This window comes from Gracilinanus agilis, chromosome 4 (genome assembly GCF_016433145.1).
Source record: "Gracilinanus agilis isolate LMUSP501 chromosome 4, AgileGrace, whole genome shotgun sequence".
NCBI classification, from domain to species: Eukaryota; Metazoa; Chordata; class Mammalia; order Didelphimorphia; family Didelphidae; genus Gracilinanus; species Gracilinanus agilis.
The window spans coordinates 112,695,485-112,715,655 of NC_058133.1; the positions used below are offsets into that span (position 1 = coordinate 112,695,485).

General features: G+C 42.1%; 1 protein-coding gene across 1 annotated transcript in view; it reads right to left on the minus strand.

Annotated features, from left to right (window-relative positions):
- PLXNA2 (plexin A2) overlaps window positions 1–20,171 on the minus strand; it is a 372,723-nt gene that overhangs the window by 185,035 nt on the left and 167,517 nt on the right. Inside the window, exon 4 of the mRNA XM_044674946.1 lies at window positions 8,028–8,162. Within this exon, the coding sequence (XP_044530881.1) occupies window positions 8,028–8,162 (135 nt within the window). The remainder of the gene's footprint in view (window positions 1–8,027; window positions 8,163–20,171) is intronic.

The window sequence follows — 20,171 nt, forward strand, 5'->3', positions numbered from 1 at the left end:
AAAGAAAGAAAGAAAGAAAGAAAGAAAGAAAGAAAGAAAGAAAGAAAGAAAGAAAGAAAGAAAGAAAGAAAGAAAGAAAGAAAGAAAGAAAGAAAAAGAAAGAAGGAAAGAAAGAGATTTAACAAGTGAGGGTGAAAAGGAAGGGAAAGCACTCCTGGCATAGGGAACAGAATGAATGAAGACAGAGGGGTCATAAAATGAAGGAGGCATTTTTGGGGCAGAGAAAATAGTTAACCTTGGCTAATGCATAAAGTCCATAGAGAAGAATATTTTGAGTGAAGGCTGGAAAATGGGGGAAGAGGATACTGGATGGTAGAGATCTTTGAATTTCAATCTACAGAGTTTGAACTTAACTCAGAAGTTAATAAGGAACCATTGAAGCTTTTTTTTTAAACCCTTACCTTCCATCTTAGAATCAGTACTGTGTATTGTTTCTAAGGCAGAAGAGCAGTAGGCAATGGGGGTTAAGTGACTTGCCCAGGGTCACTCAGCTAGGAAGTATCTGAGACCAAATTTGAACCCAGGACCTCCCATCTCTAGAGACACCCAGCTTGAGAAGAGCAATGTTATCAGATTTAAGTATAAGGAATTTCCTACACCCTGGGTGCTGTGTGGAGGCTCAGGAATATAATCTCCTTGCCTTAATTAAAGGTACTTTATTATTGCTTTAAAAAAACAAACAAACCATAAGGTTCGTAAGTCTCTCCTTGATGTGAAGGATGCTTTTGCAGGTGAGAAAACTGAAGCCCAGAAATTTTAAATAGTTTGACCGAGGTCATAGTCAGTTAAGAGAGCCCAGGGCTCTTGGCTTCGGATCATCAACACTCTTTCTCTGTCATGTTACCCCTTCTCTTTCACCTAATAACTCCACATATACCCCAAAACAGATATTTCCAAGGAAACTGCTAGCCAAGGCTGCCTTGTATTTTTTTATCTGTTTTCCTGGAGAGGCCTCAGCTTTCTGGGGATGTTCTCTGTACTCACAACCTCTCAGCCTCAGACAGATGGGCCTCTTGAGCTGTTTTTGGCTCCCATCCCTGATCTCGACCCCTTGTTAAATCAGTTGGGCACCTGTTTCTACAAGATTTACAGCTCTTCAGGTGCCGGGGTTAGGCACTCTACTGAAAATCCCCCTTGGAACTTCCTCTCACTGGATTAAAGATCCCCTGGCACAGGTGCCCCTCTCTACCCCCACCTCCCATGTCTCTACAGAAGGTTCTGTGGTTTAATGCCTAGATTTCTGTCATGGTCAAGGTCTCTTATTGCAACTGTTATTGCATTCTCACTCTTCAATGCCCAAGATAAGAAAGAGCTAACGAGGGGGCAGAGAGGTGGCTCAGTGGGTTGAAAGCCAGGCCTAGAGACAGGAGATCCTGGGGTCAAGTCTGACCATAGGCACTTCCTAGCTGGGTGACCCTGGGCAAGTCACTTACCCCCCATTACCTGGCCCTTACCACTCTTTTGCCTTGGAACCAATATACAGTATTGATTCTAAGATGGAAGGTAAGGGTTAAAAAAAAAGAATTACTAACACAAAAGGTAAGAGTTATTAAAAAAAAAAAAAGATAAACCCAATCTGATTTTTAGGGCACAGCAATGGAATTGAGAAGATCTGGGTTCAAATCTGACCTCAAACAATTCCTAGCTGTGTGATCCTGGGCTTAACTTCACTTAACTCTGATTGCCTAGCCCTTGCCACTCTTTTGTCTTGGAACCAGTACTTAGTATTCATTCAAAGATAGACGGTAAGGATTTATAATAAATTAATTAACAAATAAATTAAATGAGAAAAATGTTTAGGGGCAAAAGGTTTCATACCTTCTAATGCATCCAAGTTGGCAATTATTTATTAAGTGCGTACTAGGTACGAGATACTGCCATGTGCCTAGGACAAAAGTCGAAACAAATAAAATCCTTGCCCTCAAGAAGTTTACATTCTCTATATTCTAGGGCTTCATAACTCACAGAGTAATCCTTGATAGTAGGACATAGTAAAGAGTGTTGAGCTTCAAGTCAGAAAGAGTTCTGGGTTTGAATTCTGGCTGCAACATTTATTGGTTGTGGGATCTTGAGCAAGACAAGTGACTTGCCCTTTTAAGCATCAGGTTACTTGTCTATAAGGTATGGATAATTTTTCTTTCTTTCAAAAAGAAAACATTTTTAAACTCTTATTTTCTGTTCTAATAACAAGACTAGGGCAAAAGGGAAAGACCTAGGCGAACAGCGTTAAATGACTTTTGCAGGATCATAGAGCTAGGACGTGTCTGAAGCCAGATTTGAATCCAGGATCTCCTGACTCCAGGCCTGGCACTCTATCCACTGTGCCACCTCGTTGCCCTAGTAATTCTTCTTTCAATGCCTGCCCTCACAGACCTGTTGTGAATAAAGTGTTTTATAGAACTTTAAAATGCTATATACATGTGAATTATTATTTTCTTGTTTCCCCACATGTCAGGGCTAAGAAAGGCTGAGCCACAACATAAGGTTACCTTTCCTGATCTCAGCCAGACTTATTCTCATGAAAACCAAATAGAAAAAAAGAGAGAGAAGAGACAGAATTATCTTTGGACCTAAGAGCTGCCATATTTAGGTTGTGAACCAGTGGGCCAACGATCATTTCTACGGTTATTTTAGTCACTCTAGGAATCTCATTTTCCCCCCTTCTGTCTCACCTTTTCATTTTTTGCTGCTCAGTTTTATTTATTTATTTTTTTGGGGGAAAGAAGGTCAAGGAGATGAGGAGATGGGATACTATATTCTGTTATTCTCTGTGCTTTTAAGTATCTGTAGTTTCTCCAACCATGTACTCAGCCTCTATCCAAGGAGAGCTGGATTCTAGGGCACAGCTCCGTATGAGCACTCCTGCTAGTCTTGGATCTCCCTTTAGTTCAGAACCGCTTCGAGATCACCAGGAGGGCCTCGTCAATCTCACAGGAAAGCCACAAATCACAAGCTGGGCCTCCGGTCACCATCTGCCCCCCACAACCGGTGGCATCCGCAGGCTGGTGGCTGGGAAATTACATCGACTCGTTCTTATCACACCATCTTCCTTCACAACAAGCTGAATTAGTAATCCTTATAAACATGTGGGCCCTCTGACCCCCCAGTGGGATGGGTTTCCTATCTGCCCACAAGCATTGCAGAGGATTATAATAGTTTACAGTTAGCTACATGGCACTTTAAGATTACAACATCCCTGTGAGCTAGGTAGTACAGCATTAACATCATTCAGATTTTACCCAACAGGAAAGACCCAGAGAGGATAAATTCCCAGAGTCACACATTTGAGATGCATTAGAGTCAGGATTTGAACACAGATCTCACTGAATTTCAGGTCTAGAGTTTTTTCTGCCATGCCAAAAAAATAATTTTGACCTGGAAGGGTCTTTATTAATAATATTATCTCACATTTACATAACATTTTACTGTTTATGATACACTTTGAAAACATTATCTCATTTGATTCTCACCACAGCTTTGCTATTGTTTTCCTCTTTTACAGAGGAGTAAACTGAGGCCCAGAGGGTCACATAGCTAAGCAAGGATCTTAGGTGAGATTTGAGCATAGGTCTTCTTGTAGATACATCCACCATGTCACATAGCTAGCAGTGTCTGAGGTGGGATTTGAACCTAGATCTTCCTGTAGTTATAGCCATTATGTCAAATAATTGCCTTAGAAAACAACTAAGTTATAGACTTAAGTGAAGAATCTGAGGTTTTTTTAAACATGAGAAATATGAACACCAGAAAGCACAAGTGATCTTCCTAAAATATACAGCTAATAAATAGCAAGGGGCAGCTAGGTGACATTGTGTGTAGAGCACAGAGTACATGGATTAAAGTACACTTCCTAGCTGTGTGACCCTGGACAAGTCACTTAATCCCATTTGCTTAGCCCTTGCCCTTCTTCTGTCTTAGAATTGATACTAAGACAGAAGCTAAGGGTTAATTTTCCTTTTAAGTCTTTGTTTACTCAAACCCTAATATAACATTTTTCATGTAGTAAAGTGCTTAATATGTTTGTTAAATAGCACAGAGGAAAGGGCAATGGATTTGGAATCTGAGAACCTGACTTTGAATCCTGGCTTTACTACTTAATACCTGTGTGACCTTGGACAAGTCACTTTCTCTCTTCTGGCCTCAGTTTCCTTGTCTGTAATATGGTAGTTGGACGTGATGCCCTCTAAGACTCCTTTTAATTCTAAATTTAAGATCCTATGAAATTAAGGGATGGATATATGTATATTTTACCATCTTACCATTTACAAGGATATTTGTATTTTAAAAATAACTAGAATAAAGCAAACCAAAAGGAACTCCTCATCAGTTTTGGGTACAGAAGGCATTGAAAAGGTCCATTCAGTCATTTTTCAGTCATGTTGGACCCTTTGTGACTCCATTTGGAGTTTTCTGGCTAAGATGCTGGAGTAGTTTTGGCATTTCCTTCTCCAGCACATTTTTACAGATGAGGAAACTGAGGCTAAAAGGGATGAGTGAGTTGCCCGGGATCCCACAGCCAATAAGTATCTAAGTGTGGATTCAAACTCAGAAAGAGTCACCTTCCTGACTCCAGGCCTAGGAACTCTATCCTCTGCCGCACTTAGCTGCCCCAAAGGTCCAGAGGTGAGATTTGGGGGGTTAGGTTGATCTTCTCAGTGGTCTTAAAATTATGCCATAAATATGATCCATTTCCATGAAAAATCAACTTTGATTCTAAATTCAGAATATAAAGTGTGGCAGACTTGAATCTGCAGGGCCATGGTCCACCTGACACTGGTTCTGCCCCTGAGAAAGGGACATATGAAAGTGATCAAAGGAATGGCAAGACTTAAGTGGATCTTCACGCTGTTTGCATGTGTTCCACATATGGCATGGGCTGTGTCTTAAGCAATGTTTAAGTTAGGATTCCATCTCTGTTCATCTGAACGTATTATACCACCTGCTAGGTCTCCCTTGCTCCTTCTCACCCATCAATTTACACTTGACTTGGATCCTTTTTCCCTGGCGTGTGGGAGAGCTGGGGACATTCTAACAGGCTAGCGAAGGGCGGATAAGATGGAGATGGAGAGCAGAAACCTTTGCACAGCCAGTTTGGGAGAGTCAGCTAAGAGATCACCCATGCCCCTTTGCTGGCATCTTCTGCTATCTTGTCAGGGTTCCTAGATTCAGAGACAGGAATTCAATCCCAAGTCTCCTTGCACGGAAGAACAAGGTATAGAGGGAAACACACTGGGCTGAGAGCTGGGAGGGCTCTGTTCTCATTCAAGGCTCTCTGTTTAAGCAGTTCTGGAATCAGCAGCGAGTAACCTGACTTCCCTGGGCTTCAGTTTCCTTCTGTCTGAAATGGGGAGTTTGGGCTAGATAACAGGGAAGATCTCCTAAGTCCCTTCTAAAACCCCGTGGCCCTACTCAAATGGTCATGTCTGCATTTTCTCCTTCTCTTCCTTTCCACAGAACCTACTGGGCAGCTAGATGGCCCAGTGGATAAAGTGCTGGACTTGAAGTCAGAGAAACTCATCTTTCTGAGTTTAAATTTGGCTTCACACTCTTATTAGCTGAGTGACCCTGGGAAAGTCATTTAACCCCACTTGCTTCAGTTTCCTCATCTATAAAATGAGCTGGAAAAGACAATGGCAAACCACTCCAGTATAGCTTTGCTCAAAGATACTCCAAATGGGGCCATGAAGAGCTGGATATGACTGAAAAATGACTGAACAACCTCATGCCAAAAAAGTACCTATTACAGTGCTGGGAAATGGCATTGCCCAATAATGCTGGTTAAATGAAAGACAGAATTTTGTCCCTTTACCGTTTATTTTCTTAAGTTAATATTATGTAATTAAAAAAATTCCCCCCCCTCCTCCCCACCATCAGTCACAGATGATTTTGGAAAAAAGCTATATAGCCAGCTCTTTTCCCCTTCTGCTCCTCCAAACTTTTTTTCTATATTTGATTTTGTTTTTGTTTTAAAAACTCTTACCTTCTGTTTTGGAATCAATACTGTGTTTTGGTTCTAAGGCAGAAGAGTGATAAGGACTAGGCAATGGAGGTTAAGTGACTTGTCCAGGGTCACATAGCTGGGAAGTGTTTGAGGCCAGATTTGAACCTAGCACCTCCCATCTCTAGGCCTGGCTCTCAATCCACTGAGCTACTCAGCTGCCCCCTTTTTTCTATATTTGGATAGGAACAGCCAAAAGTTTTTCCTGTATCTGGATTCTCCCTGGTTATAGAAGATCAGAACTAGCACATTCCAGTCCTTATCAACTAACTGGAATGTGAATGCTTCAGAAGGAAATTTGGGAAACTGAGGCACATATTTGTGGATGACATAATACAATAAAAAGAGCATTGATTCTGGAGTCAGAGAACTTATATTGAAATCATACCTGTAGTAACCATGTAACCTCTTTAGCCTCATTGTCCTCATCTATAAGATGAGGAGATTGGACCAGGTGGACTTTGAAATTATTTCTAGCTTTAGTTCTTTTTTAAAAATTTTTTAAAAAATTTAATTTTTTATAACCCTTACTTTCCATCTTGGAATCAATACTGTGTATTGGTTCCAAGGCAGAAGAGTGGTAAGGGCTAGACAATGGGGGTCAAGTGACTTGCCCAGGGTCACACAGCTAGGAAGTGTCTGAGGCTACATCCTCCTGTCTCTGGGCCTGGCTCTCAATCCACTGAGCCTCCTAGTTGCCCCCTCTAGCTTTAATTCTAAAACTAGTTTCAGGAAGCTAGGTAGTGCTGGAATTAGAATCAGGAAGATGAGTCCAAATATAGACTCAAACATTTACTAACCGTATGAGCCTAGGCAAGTCACTAACTTCTGTCTGCCTCAATAAAATAAGGATAATAATAGCACCATCGTCCCTAGGTTATTGAAAACAAAATAAGACAGTACTGCAAAGCCATTTCCAAAGCTTAAAACACCGTACAAGTGCTAGATGTTATTCGAGCTACGATCCTAAGTACAAATATAACACCAAGAGGCTTACTTGAAGCCATAGAGCAGGGTGTGTGAGCCCAGGCTCCCCCTCTCCCAGGCATGACCTCACCCTCTCACAGCTGGCTGGGTTTCATCTGGCCTATGCAAGTGTGAGCTAAGATGTAGATTTCTTCTCTCCCATCTGATTCCTCGCTTGGGTTGGTCCCTTCTAAGATTGGTCGGAGCACCAAGGCCTGGATTATTTACACCTTGTTGGCTCCCTAGAGCAGCCGACTCTGCTGGCCCACAAGCCATAAATCTACCTCCTAATCACACCAAGATGCTCTGTGCAGTCTGGCCTGTTCTTGTGGGGCAGTTTATCATATTCGCAGACACGGAGCTGTGGCAGGGGTAGCAGTCATCCAGGAAGTAGCTGGCCCCCAAATGTCTCTCTCTAATTCCCCTTGAAAGTCCAAAAGTGAACAGGAGAAAAGAGGCAGGCAGTAGAGGGAACAGAGCCCCAGCCCTGTAGACAGAGGACTTGGCTTTCCGTCTCAGAATCTACGAAGAAGCCATGTGAGTGTGAATCAGTTAGTTCTCTCGTCTGAACCTCCACCTCATCATCCATAAAATGGGGATACTAATAGAGGAAGCCCAGCACATTGGCTATAGAACCAGCTTTGGAGTCAAGAAGACCTGGGTCCAAGCTCTGTCTCCCAAACATATTAACTATGTGGCCACCGCCAAGCCAGCTAACATCTGTCTCTGTGCCCCAGGTAATTCTCTAATAGTATAAGTTACTTGCTGATCTCCACCAGGGGGGGAGGATTTTTGTATCAGGAGTGCCTCATGCTGATGACATCATAGGTTCCTCCCCACATACTTCCCACCTCACAGGGCTGCTGTAAGAGGTGCATCATTAACCTTAAAGTGCTATAGAAATATGAGCGATTGTTATGATGATTGAAACCCAGGTGATCTCGGCTCTGACTTCTCTCTGCATCTCCAAGTGACAAAGCACAAACATCTCAGTGAACAAACCAGTTTCTGTACAGGGGCTCCCGTTGTCACTTCTAGGTTGCTTTGGGATGTCAGCACTCACCTGTCTCTCGGACATGACATATAAGTAACGCTGGTCAATGGAGAAGGCCATGTCCCGGAGAATGGGGCTGCCATCTTTGAGAATGGAGACCATTTCATATTGAACCCCTCCATGGGGAGGACCATCTGCACGGATCTGGAAGAGAATCAAAGGTGTCCTTCAGCATCTCCATAAAGCCTTTTCCCATAGCAATTTGTTTGAGCTTCTCATGAGACCCATTTTGTTTTACTTTTACTTGTGTCTAGCAATTCCCCCTATTAGACTTTACGCTCCGTGACTTCAGGCATGAGTTGGTTTCATCTTTGTATCTCCAAGCATCTTGCATCTGTTAGACCTAAACAAATCTTTGATGAATTGAATTGAGTTGAACTGAATTTACTCCTAACTTCCTCTGGAATTATTCAATGGTCTCCCTGAAATTTTTTTAAACCCTTCCTGTCTTAGAATTAATTCTAAGATACAAAATTGTTTTAGAATTAGTTCCAAGACAGAAGAGTCTCAATAGCTAAATAATCAGGGTTAAGTGACTTGCCTAAGTTCATACAACTAGGAAGTGTCTGAGGTCAGCTCTCCTTGAGTATTGCATTACCACCTGAACCATAAGATGATGAAACAATAAGTACTCCTAGATACAGGGGAAAAGCATTATGCCTAGACTCAAAGGATTAGGGTTCAAATACTAGTTCTTCTACTTATAAGTTGTATGAATTTGTGGAGGCTACTTTCCTCTAGGCCTCAGTTTTCTTATTTTAAAAATGAGTCAATGGCTCAGTAGATGAAGAGCCAGAACTAAAGATGAGAGGTCCTGGGTTCAAATCTGCCCTCAGATACATGCTAGCTGTGTGACCCTAGACAAGTCACTTTACCCCCACTGTCTATCCCTTACCTCTTTTCTGCCTTAGAACCAATACACAGCACTGATGAAAGGTAAAGGTTAAAAAATTTTTTTTAAATGAGTAGGCACAAGAAATGGGTAAACAGGGATGGTTCCAGAAAAATCTGGAAAGACCTACATGAACTGATGCAGAACCAGGAGAACAGAACAGCAATATTGGACGATGATCATCTATGAAAGACTTAGCTATTCTCAGTAAAATAATGATCGCAGGCAATTCTGAAAGACTTTTGACAAAGAATGCTATCTACCTCCAGAGAAAGAAACAAACCATCTTCTACATCTGTTTATTTGCAGTTTTATTTTGGGGTTTTGGTTTTGTGTGTGTTCTTACCACAATGACCAATATGGAAGCATGCTTTGCATGATAATACATGTATGGCTTTCCATCTTTGAGTGGGGGGAGGGAAGGGAAGGAGGGAGATGGTTTAGATCTTATAAGTTTGGAAAACCAAGGTTGGAAATTATTATTACCTGTAATTGGGGAAATAAAATATCTTTGAATTAAAAAAAAAAAAACGAGTAGGGAGAAGGTAGGTGACACAGTGGACAGAGCACTGGGCCTGGAGTTGGGAAGATGTGGATTCAAATCTGACCTCAGATATTTCCCAGCTGTGTGATCCTAGGCAAGTCATTTAACCATGTTTGCCTATCCCTTGCCCTTCTGTCTTAGAGTTACTAGGACAGAAAGTAAAGGTTTAAAAATATGTAAATAAAAAAACGAGGGAGCTGACAATTCCTCTGATTACACAGGAAGGCTAGAATATTCCCCAGCTACAAGGGGGTGGGGAGAGATAAATGCTTTCGGCCCCAGTTTCCTCATCTATAAAATGGGGATAATAATAGCACCTACCTCACAGGATTGTTGGGAGGATCAAATGAAATCATGTATGTAAAGTGCATGCTTTGTAAGCCTTTCAGTACATCTCTTAACTGATGCCAGTGTCACTAAGCGTGGACTGGCCCAGGTTTCACCAGAGTGGTTCTGTTTTCAACAAGCCTGCCTTTGCTGGCCTTTGACATCTGATCCCTCTAACCATATAAGTGTGTTTGTGTGCTCCTGCCAGCTCTGAGCTAGCCAGCATGCACACATGCATATATTTATGCCTGCCTGGGCATGTTGGCTGCAAGATGGTGACATTCAGGGGGTGTTTCTATATTTGGAAGGGAAATGAGGCCAGCTCCTGGAACCCAATGGGAGAGAGAGAAAGAGAGAGAGAGAGAGAGAGAGAGAGAGAGAGAGAGAGAGAGAGAGAGAGGCAGGCTTACATGTAGGTGGTCATTTAGGCAGTTTGATTTAAGGGGGTCTGAGAAGGTCCAAATTCAGCTCACCCACTCTGGCCTGCCACCAATGCTTGAAATTCCAGCATTAGATATTCATTCCTTCAGATAAAGGCACTGACCCTTGAAAAATACAAATAGCCTGGAGAGATGTTCATCCATTATTAGTCAGTAGCTCCTTAGTTTATCAGATACTTTCAATTCTGAACCCTGGATGAAAAGCTCTGAAGAATAGACAGAGAGCTGAGAGGGAAGAAATGAAAGCAGGTTTTGACAAGAAGACAGCCCATAAGGACAGGTGGCTGACTGACTGCCTGGGGCAGCCACCTTCCAGTCTGCCTCTAGAAGACCTTTCTAGGCTTTCTGCATATTATTCCCCTTCATACATTCTTGTTGTTCAGTCATTTCAGTGGTGTCTGATTCTTTATGACCCCTTTTGGGGTTTTCTTGGCAAAGACATTGTAGTGGTTTGCCAGTTCCTTCTCCAGCTCATTTTACAGATGAGGAAACTGAGGCAAAAGGGGTTATGTGACTAGCCTAGGGTTATACAGCTAGTGAGTCTCTGAAGCTGGATTTGAACTCATGAAGAGGGTCTTCCTAATTTTGAACCCAGTGCTCTATTCACTGGGCCACTTAGCTGCCCCTAACACATTCTATATTCACACATTCTACTTTCCAGTTAAACTGGCCTACTTGCTCTTCCCCATACATGATATTTCAATTTCTATTTCGTTGCCTTTGGTCAGCCTTGCCCTGTCTCCACCTTCACCATAGAGAATCCTTAGCTTCTGTCAAAGCTCAGTTCCTAGACCGTCTTCTGCAGGAGACTTTTCCTGATCCCTACTAGCTGCTAATCCTCCTACCCTCATTCCCAATTCCCTTGTGCTTATAGTCTGAAGTATATACTTATACATACATGTGTACTTCATGGTAGAAAGTAAATTCCTGGAGGGTAAGGAATTTCTTTCCTTTTTTTCTTTGCATTCAAAGCATCTAGCCCAGTGTCTAGCCCAGTGATGGCAAACCTATGGCACAGGTACCAAAGATAGCACACAGAATACTCTTTGTGGGCATGTGGCCATCCTCCCTCCCCACCCCACTCCCCAGAGTTCATTACTAGAAAGGCAGAGGACTGGGGTGGAGCTGCTCCCCTCTCCCTCTCCACCACACCTGATGACATTTTTTTCACATCCCCTGCCACTCTGCCCAGCAGCCCAATGGGAACACTTCATCCCTCCCGTGTGGGATAAGGGCAGTATGGGGCATGCCCAGCACTCAGTGGAAGGGGGGGGGGGCACAGCACATGGTCTCTGGATGGGGGGGGACAGGCATAGAACTCCGTCTAGGGATGGAGTGGAGGTGGGGCCTGGCACTCTATCTCTAAAAGATTCACCATCACTGCCCTAGTCCATAGTAATCAATCAATAAACATTTATTTAGAAATAAACATTTATTAAATACCTATAATGTGCCAGGCACTGACAAGCACTGGGCATACAAAAAGAGGCAAAAGACAGTCTCTACCCTCAAGGAGCTTCTAATTTGATGAGAGAGTCAACATTGAAACAAATATATACAAAGCAAGGGAAATATGGGATAAATAGGAAGTGATGAAAGGGGAAAGCCATTGGAATCGAGAAGGGTAGGAGCGGAATAAGTGCTTGGTGAATGAAGGAATGAATGAATCGGTTTTGCAGCAGGGACCTACGTAGCTAGGTAGAAGTTCAGATTCCCAGTGTGGGAGGTCTATAAAGTAAGAAGGAGAAAGGGAGCAAGCATTTATTAAGTGTTTATTGGAATCCAGGAACTGTGCCAAGCACTGGGGATACAAGAAGCAAAAGACAGTCCCCATTCTCAAGAAGATCATCATGAAATGGAGGAGACAACATGACAGCAACTACATACTAAGAAGAAATATATAGAATAAATTGGAGGGAATCACAGAGGGAAAATGCCTGGAGTCAGGCAGACCTGAATTCAAATCTGATCTCAGATACATACTAGCTCAGCAACTCTGGGCATGTCATTTAACCTCTTTGCCTCAGTTTTCTCATCTGTAAAATGAGCTGGAGCATAAGGAATGAGATATGACTGAAAACAACACAAACAACAAAACACTAACAGAAAGTGCTAGCACAGGAACCTAGAACACCCTCCCTTTCTTCTTCACCAGTGCATGTCCCCAATTATCTTTTGAGGTGCAGCTCAAACCCCCACTCATCCTGGAAGCCCTCTCCAATGACGCCAGCCCACCCTTACCACTTACTCTCCTTACCTATACTGTTGCCTGTAACAATTATGGATACTTCATTATATTCCATTTGGTACAGTATTATGTATTGTCTCGCTACAAAGAGGTTAAGTCCCATCACCCCCAGGATACTGTGAAAGGCCCTTGTACTGTGCTCACATTTAGGAAGGGAAGCTGGAGAGGGACCAGGATGGTGAAAGGCCTGGAAATCTTGTCAGATGAGGGAACTAGGGATGTTTAGCTGGGAAATGGGAACTTTAGTCAAGATGGCGGTGGGGTGAGGAACATAACTGCTCTCTCTTCAAGGATCTGAAGCTACATTGTTTTAGAGGTGGTTTCCCCTTGTTAGAATGTATACTTTCTGAGGGCAGAACTGTTTCTGTCTCTTTTCAAGTCTTTCTCTGTCTCTTAGACCAGCTTCTATCAAACAGTAAGCACTTGAGAAATGCTTGTTTTTAGGAGAAACCAACGTGGTGCTGTGGTTAGAGCATAGGACGTAGAGCCAAGAAATCTTAAATTCAGATCCTACACACCAGTTATGTGATCTGGTTAAGTCTCAACCTCAGGGCAAGTGCTGACTCAGTGGATAAAGCACTAGACATGGAAACAAGGGGTCTTGGGTTCCAATCTGGCCTCGGATACTTCTTAGCTGTGTGACCTTGGGCAAGTCACTTAACCCCACTTGTCTAGCTCTTACTGCTCTTCTGCCTTGGAACCAACATACTTAGTATTGATTCTAAGGTAGAAGGTAAAGGTTTAAAGAAAGACTCAGTTTCTTTCTGTCTTAGTTTCTTAATCTGTAAAATGAGCACCCATCTCCCAGAGTTGACATAAAGATCAAATAAGATGATAATTATAAAGTCATTAGTGAAGTACCTAGCCATAGAAAGTGCTATATGAATGTTAGTTATATTATTGTTGTTGCTGTTTATTTACTAACTGCCATGTAGAAGAGAGTTTAGATTCTTTCTGCTTGGTTCCAGAGGGCAAAACTTAGAAGCCATGGGTGGAAGCTGGAGAAATACAAGACAGATTGTGCCTTGATGAAAGAAGACACATTCTAACAATTAGAGGTGCCTACAGTAGAAGGGTTTTGAGGAACCCCTTCCTCAGATATTTTCAAATGAAAGCTGGAGAACCACCAAGCGAGGAGGCTATGGAAGGGAGGATTGTTCACGCATGGAATGGATAAGCTATGGCGTCTGAGGTCCCCTTCAAAGGAGAGATTCTGGGAATTGGAGAGGTCAAAAGTGTCTATTTCCTGTGTGACCCATTCAACTCCTACAACAGAATTCAACAAATACTTCTGTAATAGAACTGAATTGGAAAACAAATAATCCTGGCATCCTGGCCTCAGTGCCATAGTTGAAGTGAGGCTGAAGTGAAGTATTTCCCTTGTATGATTTTAATATCAGGCTCTCTTTTATATCTACTGTGTGGGGCTGTTGGTGTGGGGAAAGTGCCTCTTGAATCTTAAAGGGTTATTGAAATTTGAGGTATGGTTATTACTAATTCCATTACTGATACTATTTTATCCACCTGTCCCCTTTGCCAGCATCCTGGCCTCCTCTTCTGCCAACCAGCCCCCAACCCCAATGTTGGACAAGATGAACAGAGGCCACACGGGTGGAGTTTCTGGCTGGGATTATTGCAGGACTGGGGGAGAGAGATCAGTCCTGTGGGCCACATTCCTCTATCCTGTCTAGAATTTGCACACTTGCCAGAGAAACATGATAAGGGCACAGCTGGCGCCCGTTTGGAGGACAGCTGTGGGCTGTGGGCTCAGGGCCAGGGTGGGGGAGGTGAGATCCCAGGCCCTGCAACTTTCAGGGACAAAGATACCAGTGGTCCCCAGCACTGTGCCCCTTTCCCCTGTGACCACTGCTGGCTTAATCTTCCAAAGGAAGGGGGATATTCATTCCAGACAATGCTATTTTTCTTTCTTGTCCTGGCCTTATTGAAGGGCCTTGGACTTAAGGCTAGGCAGAATAGCAGATCTCAGAGGTAGAACAGCAAACCTGCTTCCATGCTAATGTTCCTTTCTGCTTTCCACGTCTGTACTTTCCCCTTTCTTTCTCTTCCTCTTTTCTTCTTCAGGCCTGACTCCCTCCTCCTCCTTCCAACCTGTTGTTTAAAGCAGTTGCCTTGGTAACTTCAGCTGAAATCCCTCCTCCTTCCAATATTTGGTGGGGAGGAGGAGGAAAGTCATTTGTTTTCCTCTCCCACACTGAGGTCAGGAGGACCTTAGTTTTTGGATCCTGGAATCATAGGTTTTAGAGCGAAGTGGAACCTCTGGTCAAATCTCCCTCATTTTACATTGGAGGAAACGGAGGCCCCAGAGAGATGAGAGAGATTTGAACCCAGGTCTTCTGATTTCAAAACCAGTGCTCTTTCCACAGTATTGCATTGTATCTTTTTTTGTCTTGAACCCTAGCACAGTCTGGGGCCTCTTCTTTCATCTCCTGGGCATGAATTCTATCCCAACCTCCATCTCCAAATACAGGTGCCCTCTGACTGCAGACAGGATGTGTCCAAGCATAACAGACTTGGTGTGAACTTTCATGGAAGAGACAGCTCCAGGCCACTCCCATTACTATCCTTAAAAATCCTGACAAAGGCTGGTTGTAAGTGGCTGGCTCTTTGATCACTGTAACATTTAGCCAAATAGTCCCTCCTATTGTAACTAAAAGGAGGAAGACTGAGTGTCAGGGGTCTTGGCTGGCTCTACCTGTACATTGCTGTTCCCTGACTTAGTTTTCCTGCTCCTTGAAATGGGGAAATTGGTCACCATATTGCATCAGAGGATTTAGAACTTTCAAGAGACCTGAGAGGGCTTCTGGTAGAATCCTCTTGCTTTACAGATGAGGACACTGATGCCTGGAGAAACTAGGACTTGCCCCTGGTCCTGGAGATAGTAAATTAGTGTTATAGGTAGTTTATAATTTATAGATAGACTTAAGTAATGAGTAGGTAAAACTCAACCTGGCTGGCTGAGAACATTCTAAGCCCAGAATGTTCAAAAGGGGTTTTGTCCAGAGAGACTGAGTTGACAGTTTCGTGCTTTGGAGGAGAGGTGCGAAGCTGGAAGCTACTGTTCAACTAGCCTATGGACTATTTGGGATCTCCACAGAGGAGGTGGATCTACAAATCAAGATATAAGAGGAAGATCTAGGTAGAGTTGGGAGCTTTCCTGCAGTTGGTGAACAGCTTCAGGCAGTCCTGTACTCCCTAGCCCTTCTTGCTGAGACCAGAAGTGTTCCTGAGTCTAAACTGCACCTGGAAGTCACCGAGGACGTTGTGTGAGATTCCCAAAGTCCCTGTCACACTCAGCTAAGCCACTGCTGGCTGTCAGTTAGGTAGCTTAAGATTAGCCAACTCAACTGCCACCATTCTCTGGCAGTTGGTACCCTAGAAGTTAGAAACCCCTCTCCCTCCAATCCCATCCTTACCAAACCATTAAACTTAACTTTGTTTTCAACTTCCTTGTCATTCTCTCCCCCAACCACCAAGAACCCACAGAGATTTTAACTGTATCCCTGGCTGTTGTGAAAGTTCAGTTACTGTTATTTTTCCCAAGCTCTTTTCCCATCATTAGTTTTATTTGTTACCCTTTTCCCCAGTGGGGTCTGTGTGCCTCATTGTGTGTTTCCCTGAGTTTTCAGTTTCTTCCCTGTTAGTTGTCAGTTGTAAGTCTCCATTTCTTTCAATAGCAAACACGGAGATAGTAAACAGCAAACATGGAATTCAAACTCAAGGCTCTTGCCTTAAAAAACCAGTGTTTATTCCAATATTTTTGTTGTTTAGTTGTTTTTCAGTCATATCTGACTCTTCATGACCCCATTTGGGGTTTTCTTGGCAAAGATACTAAAATGGTTCACCATTTCTTTCTCCAGTTCGTTTTACAGATGTTGACACTGTGGCAAACAAGGTTAAGTGACTTACACAAGGCCACACAGCTAGTAAGTATCTGAGGCCAGATTTTAACTCAGGAAGATGAGTGCTTCTGACTCCAGGCTAGGCAATCTATACCACCTAGCTGCCCCACAAGAAACCTTAGAGGCCATCAAATTCAGTATCTTCCTTTTATAGATGAAGAAACTGAGGCAGACAGAAGTTAAGTGATTTACTCAGGTTCATACCAGATGTTAAATGTCTGAGAACAGACCTGAACTTAGGAAATAAGTTTTCCTGACTCCAGGCCTTATTCTAATATACCTTTGTTCCTTTCCTGATCCTAAAGGGACATGAGGGGAAGAAGTCTTCTTATATTTTATCCCTCTCTTTCTCAGGACAGTGTGCCTCTTTAGCAATCCCTAAGCTTTGCTCAGACAAGTGACTCAGTCCCAGCAACTGCTGAGTCAATCCTGCCCCCTTCCAGGAGATTCCTGGTCAGAGTCACGAGTTAATCCACTCCAGGCAAGAACAGCCTTTATCTGGACAATAGAGGCAGGCCCTGGAAGGAAGAGTCAAAAGGCAGAGCTCTTGTAGTTTTCTGGGCCAGATTTGGGGGATGGAGGCATAAAATAATTCAATGTCTAAAAGCAGCAGACAAACAAAGGAATCATGGTGAGCCAGTCCAAATGAACCCAAATGAAGTTGACAAGTTATCTGGTTCGAGTACTGGTTGGAAGAGTGAGCTCAAGCCAAGAAGTTCTCTCTCTCCTCTTCCATCATGATGACACTTGCCCCAAGCTTGCGCAACTCTTCCCAGCCTTTGGCCTTGGGTTGTCCAAAACATCTGAGACAGGGGCTAGAAGCCGAGCAGACAACCTGACCAAAAATACTTTTTCAAAATGAGGTCCAATGATGTATATATATACATATATGTATGTATATCTCCTTACTTTCTGTCTTAGTAACACCTTTAAGACAAGAAGGCAAGGGCTAGGCAATTGTAGTTAAGTAACTTGCTCAGGGTCACACAGATAGGAAATGTCTGAAGCCAGATTGGAAGCCAGGTCTTTCCAATTCCAGGCCTGGCACTCTATCTACTGAGCCACCTAGCTACCCCAAGATAATACGTGTAAAGTACTTGGCATAGTACCTGGTATCTGGGATACCATGACTCTTTTCTTGACTTTGCCCTCTGTCTGGGCCCTGCTTATGCCACACTTCATAGACATCTGTGTAGTGAAAAACACATTAGTTCTGGAATGTCTGAATACTAGCTCTACCAACTAATAGCTATGTGATCTTGTGCAAATCAATAACCTCTCTGAGTCATAATTTATTCATCTGGAAAATGGACATGATATTTATATTAACTTCTTCACAAGGTGATTGGGAGGTTCAAATGAGATGATATATTTAGAATGTGTGTATAGTGCTGGACTTGTGTTTTCAATAATATAGGAAACTCCAAGATTTGGAAACTATCTCCATCAATAAAGTTTATATTGGCACCAAGGGACCAAGTGGCTTTTTCTAGGTCACACAGTCATTGTGGGTCAGAGTTAGGACTTGGACTCCAGTCTTTATGATCTAAAGACTAGCCCTCCATCCACTATACACATTGACTTTCAAAATGTTAACTAAATACCTGTTATTACTGTTATTATTAAGCAACTCAGTCTCTATGAACCCGATATTTCTTTATATGCTAGGGAAGATAATACTAGTCATTCCCTGCCACAGTAGATAGAGTGCTGCACTTAGAGTCAAGAAGATGTCAGTTCAAATCTGACCTCAGACATTTACTATCTGTGTGACTCTGGGAAAGTCACTTAAATTCTGCCTGCTTCATCTCCCATCTGTATAATAGGGATATGAATAGCACTCATTTGCTGTGCTTGCTGTGAGGACCAAGTGAGATAAAAATTATAAAGCATATAAATTTACTTCCTGGTAGGTAGTAAAAGCTATATAAATGTTAACTATTATTATAATTTTCTGAAATCATATGTTCGCTGAGAAAGGAGTTTTAGAGATCACTCTTCTCTTGCCAACTGAAGAAATGGATACTTAGAGAGATGAACTTTGACCAAGGTCATATGGATCCTAATTCTGGGACCTTTGTTTTTTCACCAAATATTACATCTATGAAGCAGTGGAAAGAACACTTCAGAGTATGAAGAAAAACATTCAGAAGAAGAGTTTCTTAGAAATTCAAGAATGTGCTTTCAAAAGAAGAAATGCAAACTATCAACAACTACATGAAAAAATTCTACAGAGCTAAGAGAAATGCAAACTAAAACAACTCTGAAGTATCACTGCAAATAAGCAAAGATAGTAAAAGACAGAAAATGTCAATGTTGGAGAAGGCATGAAAAAACAGACACACTAATAAATTTTTGGTGGACCTGGGAATTGGTCCAACTATTTCAAAATTCATTTTGTAACCATGGGAGGAAAGTTATTAAAACTGTACATATCCTTTAACCCAGAGATCCCATTAGTGGGCATACACCCCAAGGAGGTAATGACAGAATGAAAGATCCAATATCTACCAAATATTCATAGCAGAATTTTTTGTAGTAGCAAAAGGTTGTAAACAAAATGTGTGTCCAAAGATTGGACAATGGCCAAAAGTATTTTGTCATATAGTTATAATGGAATGTTATTGCCCTTTAAGGAACTACACACCAAAGGAATTCAGAGAAACAAGGGAAACCTTCTATGAATGATGCAGGGTGAAAAAGACAAGGAAAGGTGAGAAATACACACAATGACCACAATAATGTATGTGATATCAACACTAAAAGAACAAATTCAATGCAATGATGCATATTGGTTCTAGATAACTGATAGCTGCATATCTCTTTCATCTCTGTAAAGAGATGATAGGCTATTCCCTGAATACCAGTCTTTCCTCTCAGTATGAGAGAGTTCATTAGATAGCTTCTGAAGCCTTTCCCAAAAAGAAATATAGCTCCATGTTTTGAGAGTTGGATTGTAAAGAAAGCCTGAATGGCAGAATTGACGATTTCAAATTGTGATTCCGGAGAAGACTTTTGAGCTCTTGGATAGTTAAAAGATCAAATTCATCAAATACTTAAAGAAATTAATTCAGACTATTCACTGGAAGGACAGATACTGAAGCTGAAGATTAAACTCTTTGGCCCCATAATGAAAAGATAGGACTCATTGGAAAAGACTCTGATATTGGGAAAGATTGAAGGCAGAAGAAGAAAGGATGGAAATGAGATGGATAGATAGTGTCATGGAAGCAACAAACACAAGCTTGGACAGATTTCAGAAGATACTGGCGGATAGAAAGGCTTGGTGTGCAATGGTCCATGGTGTCTCAAAGAGCTGGACATGACTTAACAACTGAACTACAACAACACCAAATTGATTTTTCAAGATTCCTGCTAAGTCCTAGTCTAAGATGAGATAGTTTAATATATCAAGGACTCCAGCCACTCATACAGATGACAATATTTCTATAAAGTATATATTATGAGAGAACTGACTGATGCTCAGAGAGATCAATTGACTTTTAGTCACACAGCTGGCAAGCACCGAAGTCAGTATTTGAACATAGGTTTTTTGTGGCTTTGGATCCAGTTACTGTATATACTACATTAGGCAGAGTTGGTATTGAATAAGATATTTTTACTTCCAGAGAAACAATAAACAGAAATAAGTAAAATATAGTTTTACAAATGTGTGTGTGTGTGTGAAATGAAGTCTTCTCTAATGGGAGAGGAGAAAGAGGGAAGGAGTTATTTTAATGTAACAAATAAATAAATATTTTAATGATACGAAAAAAATGTTG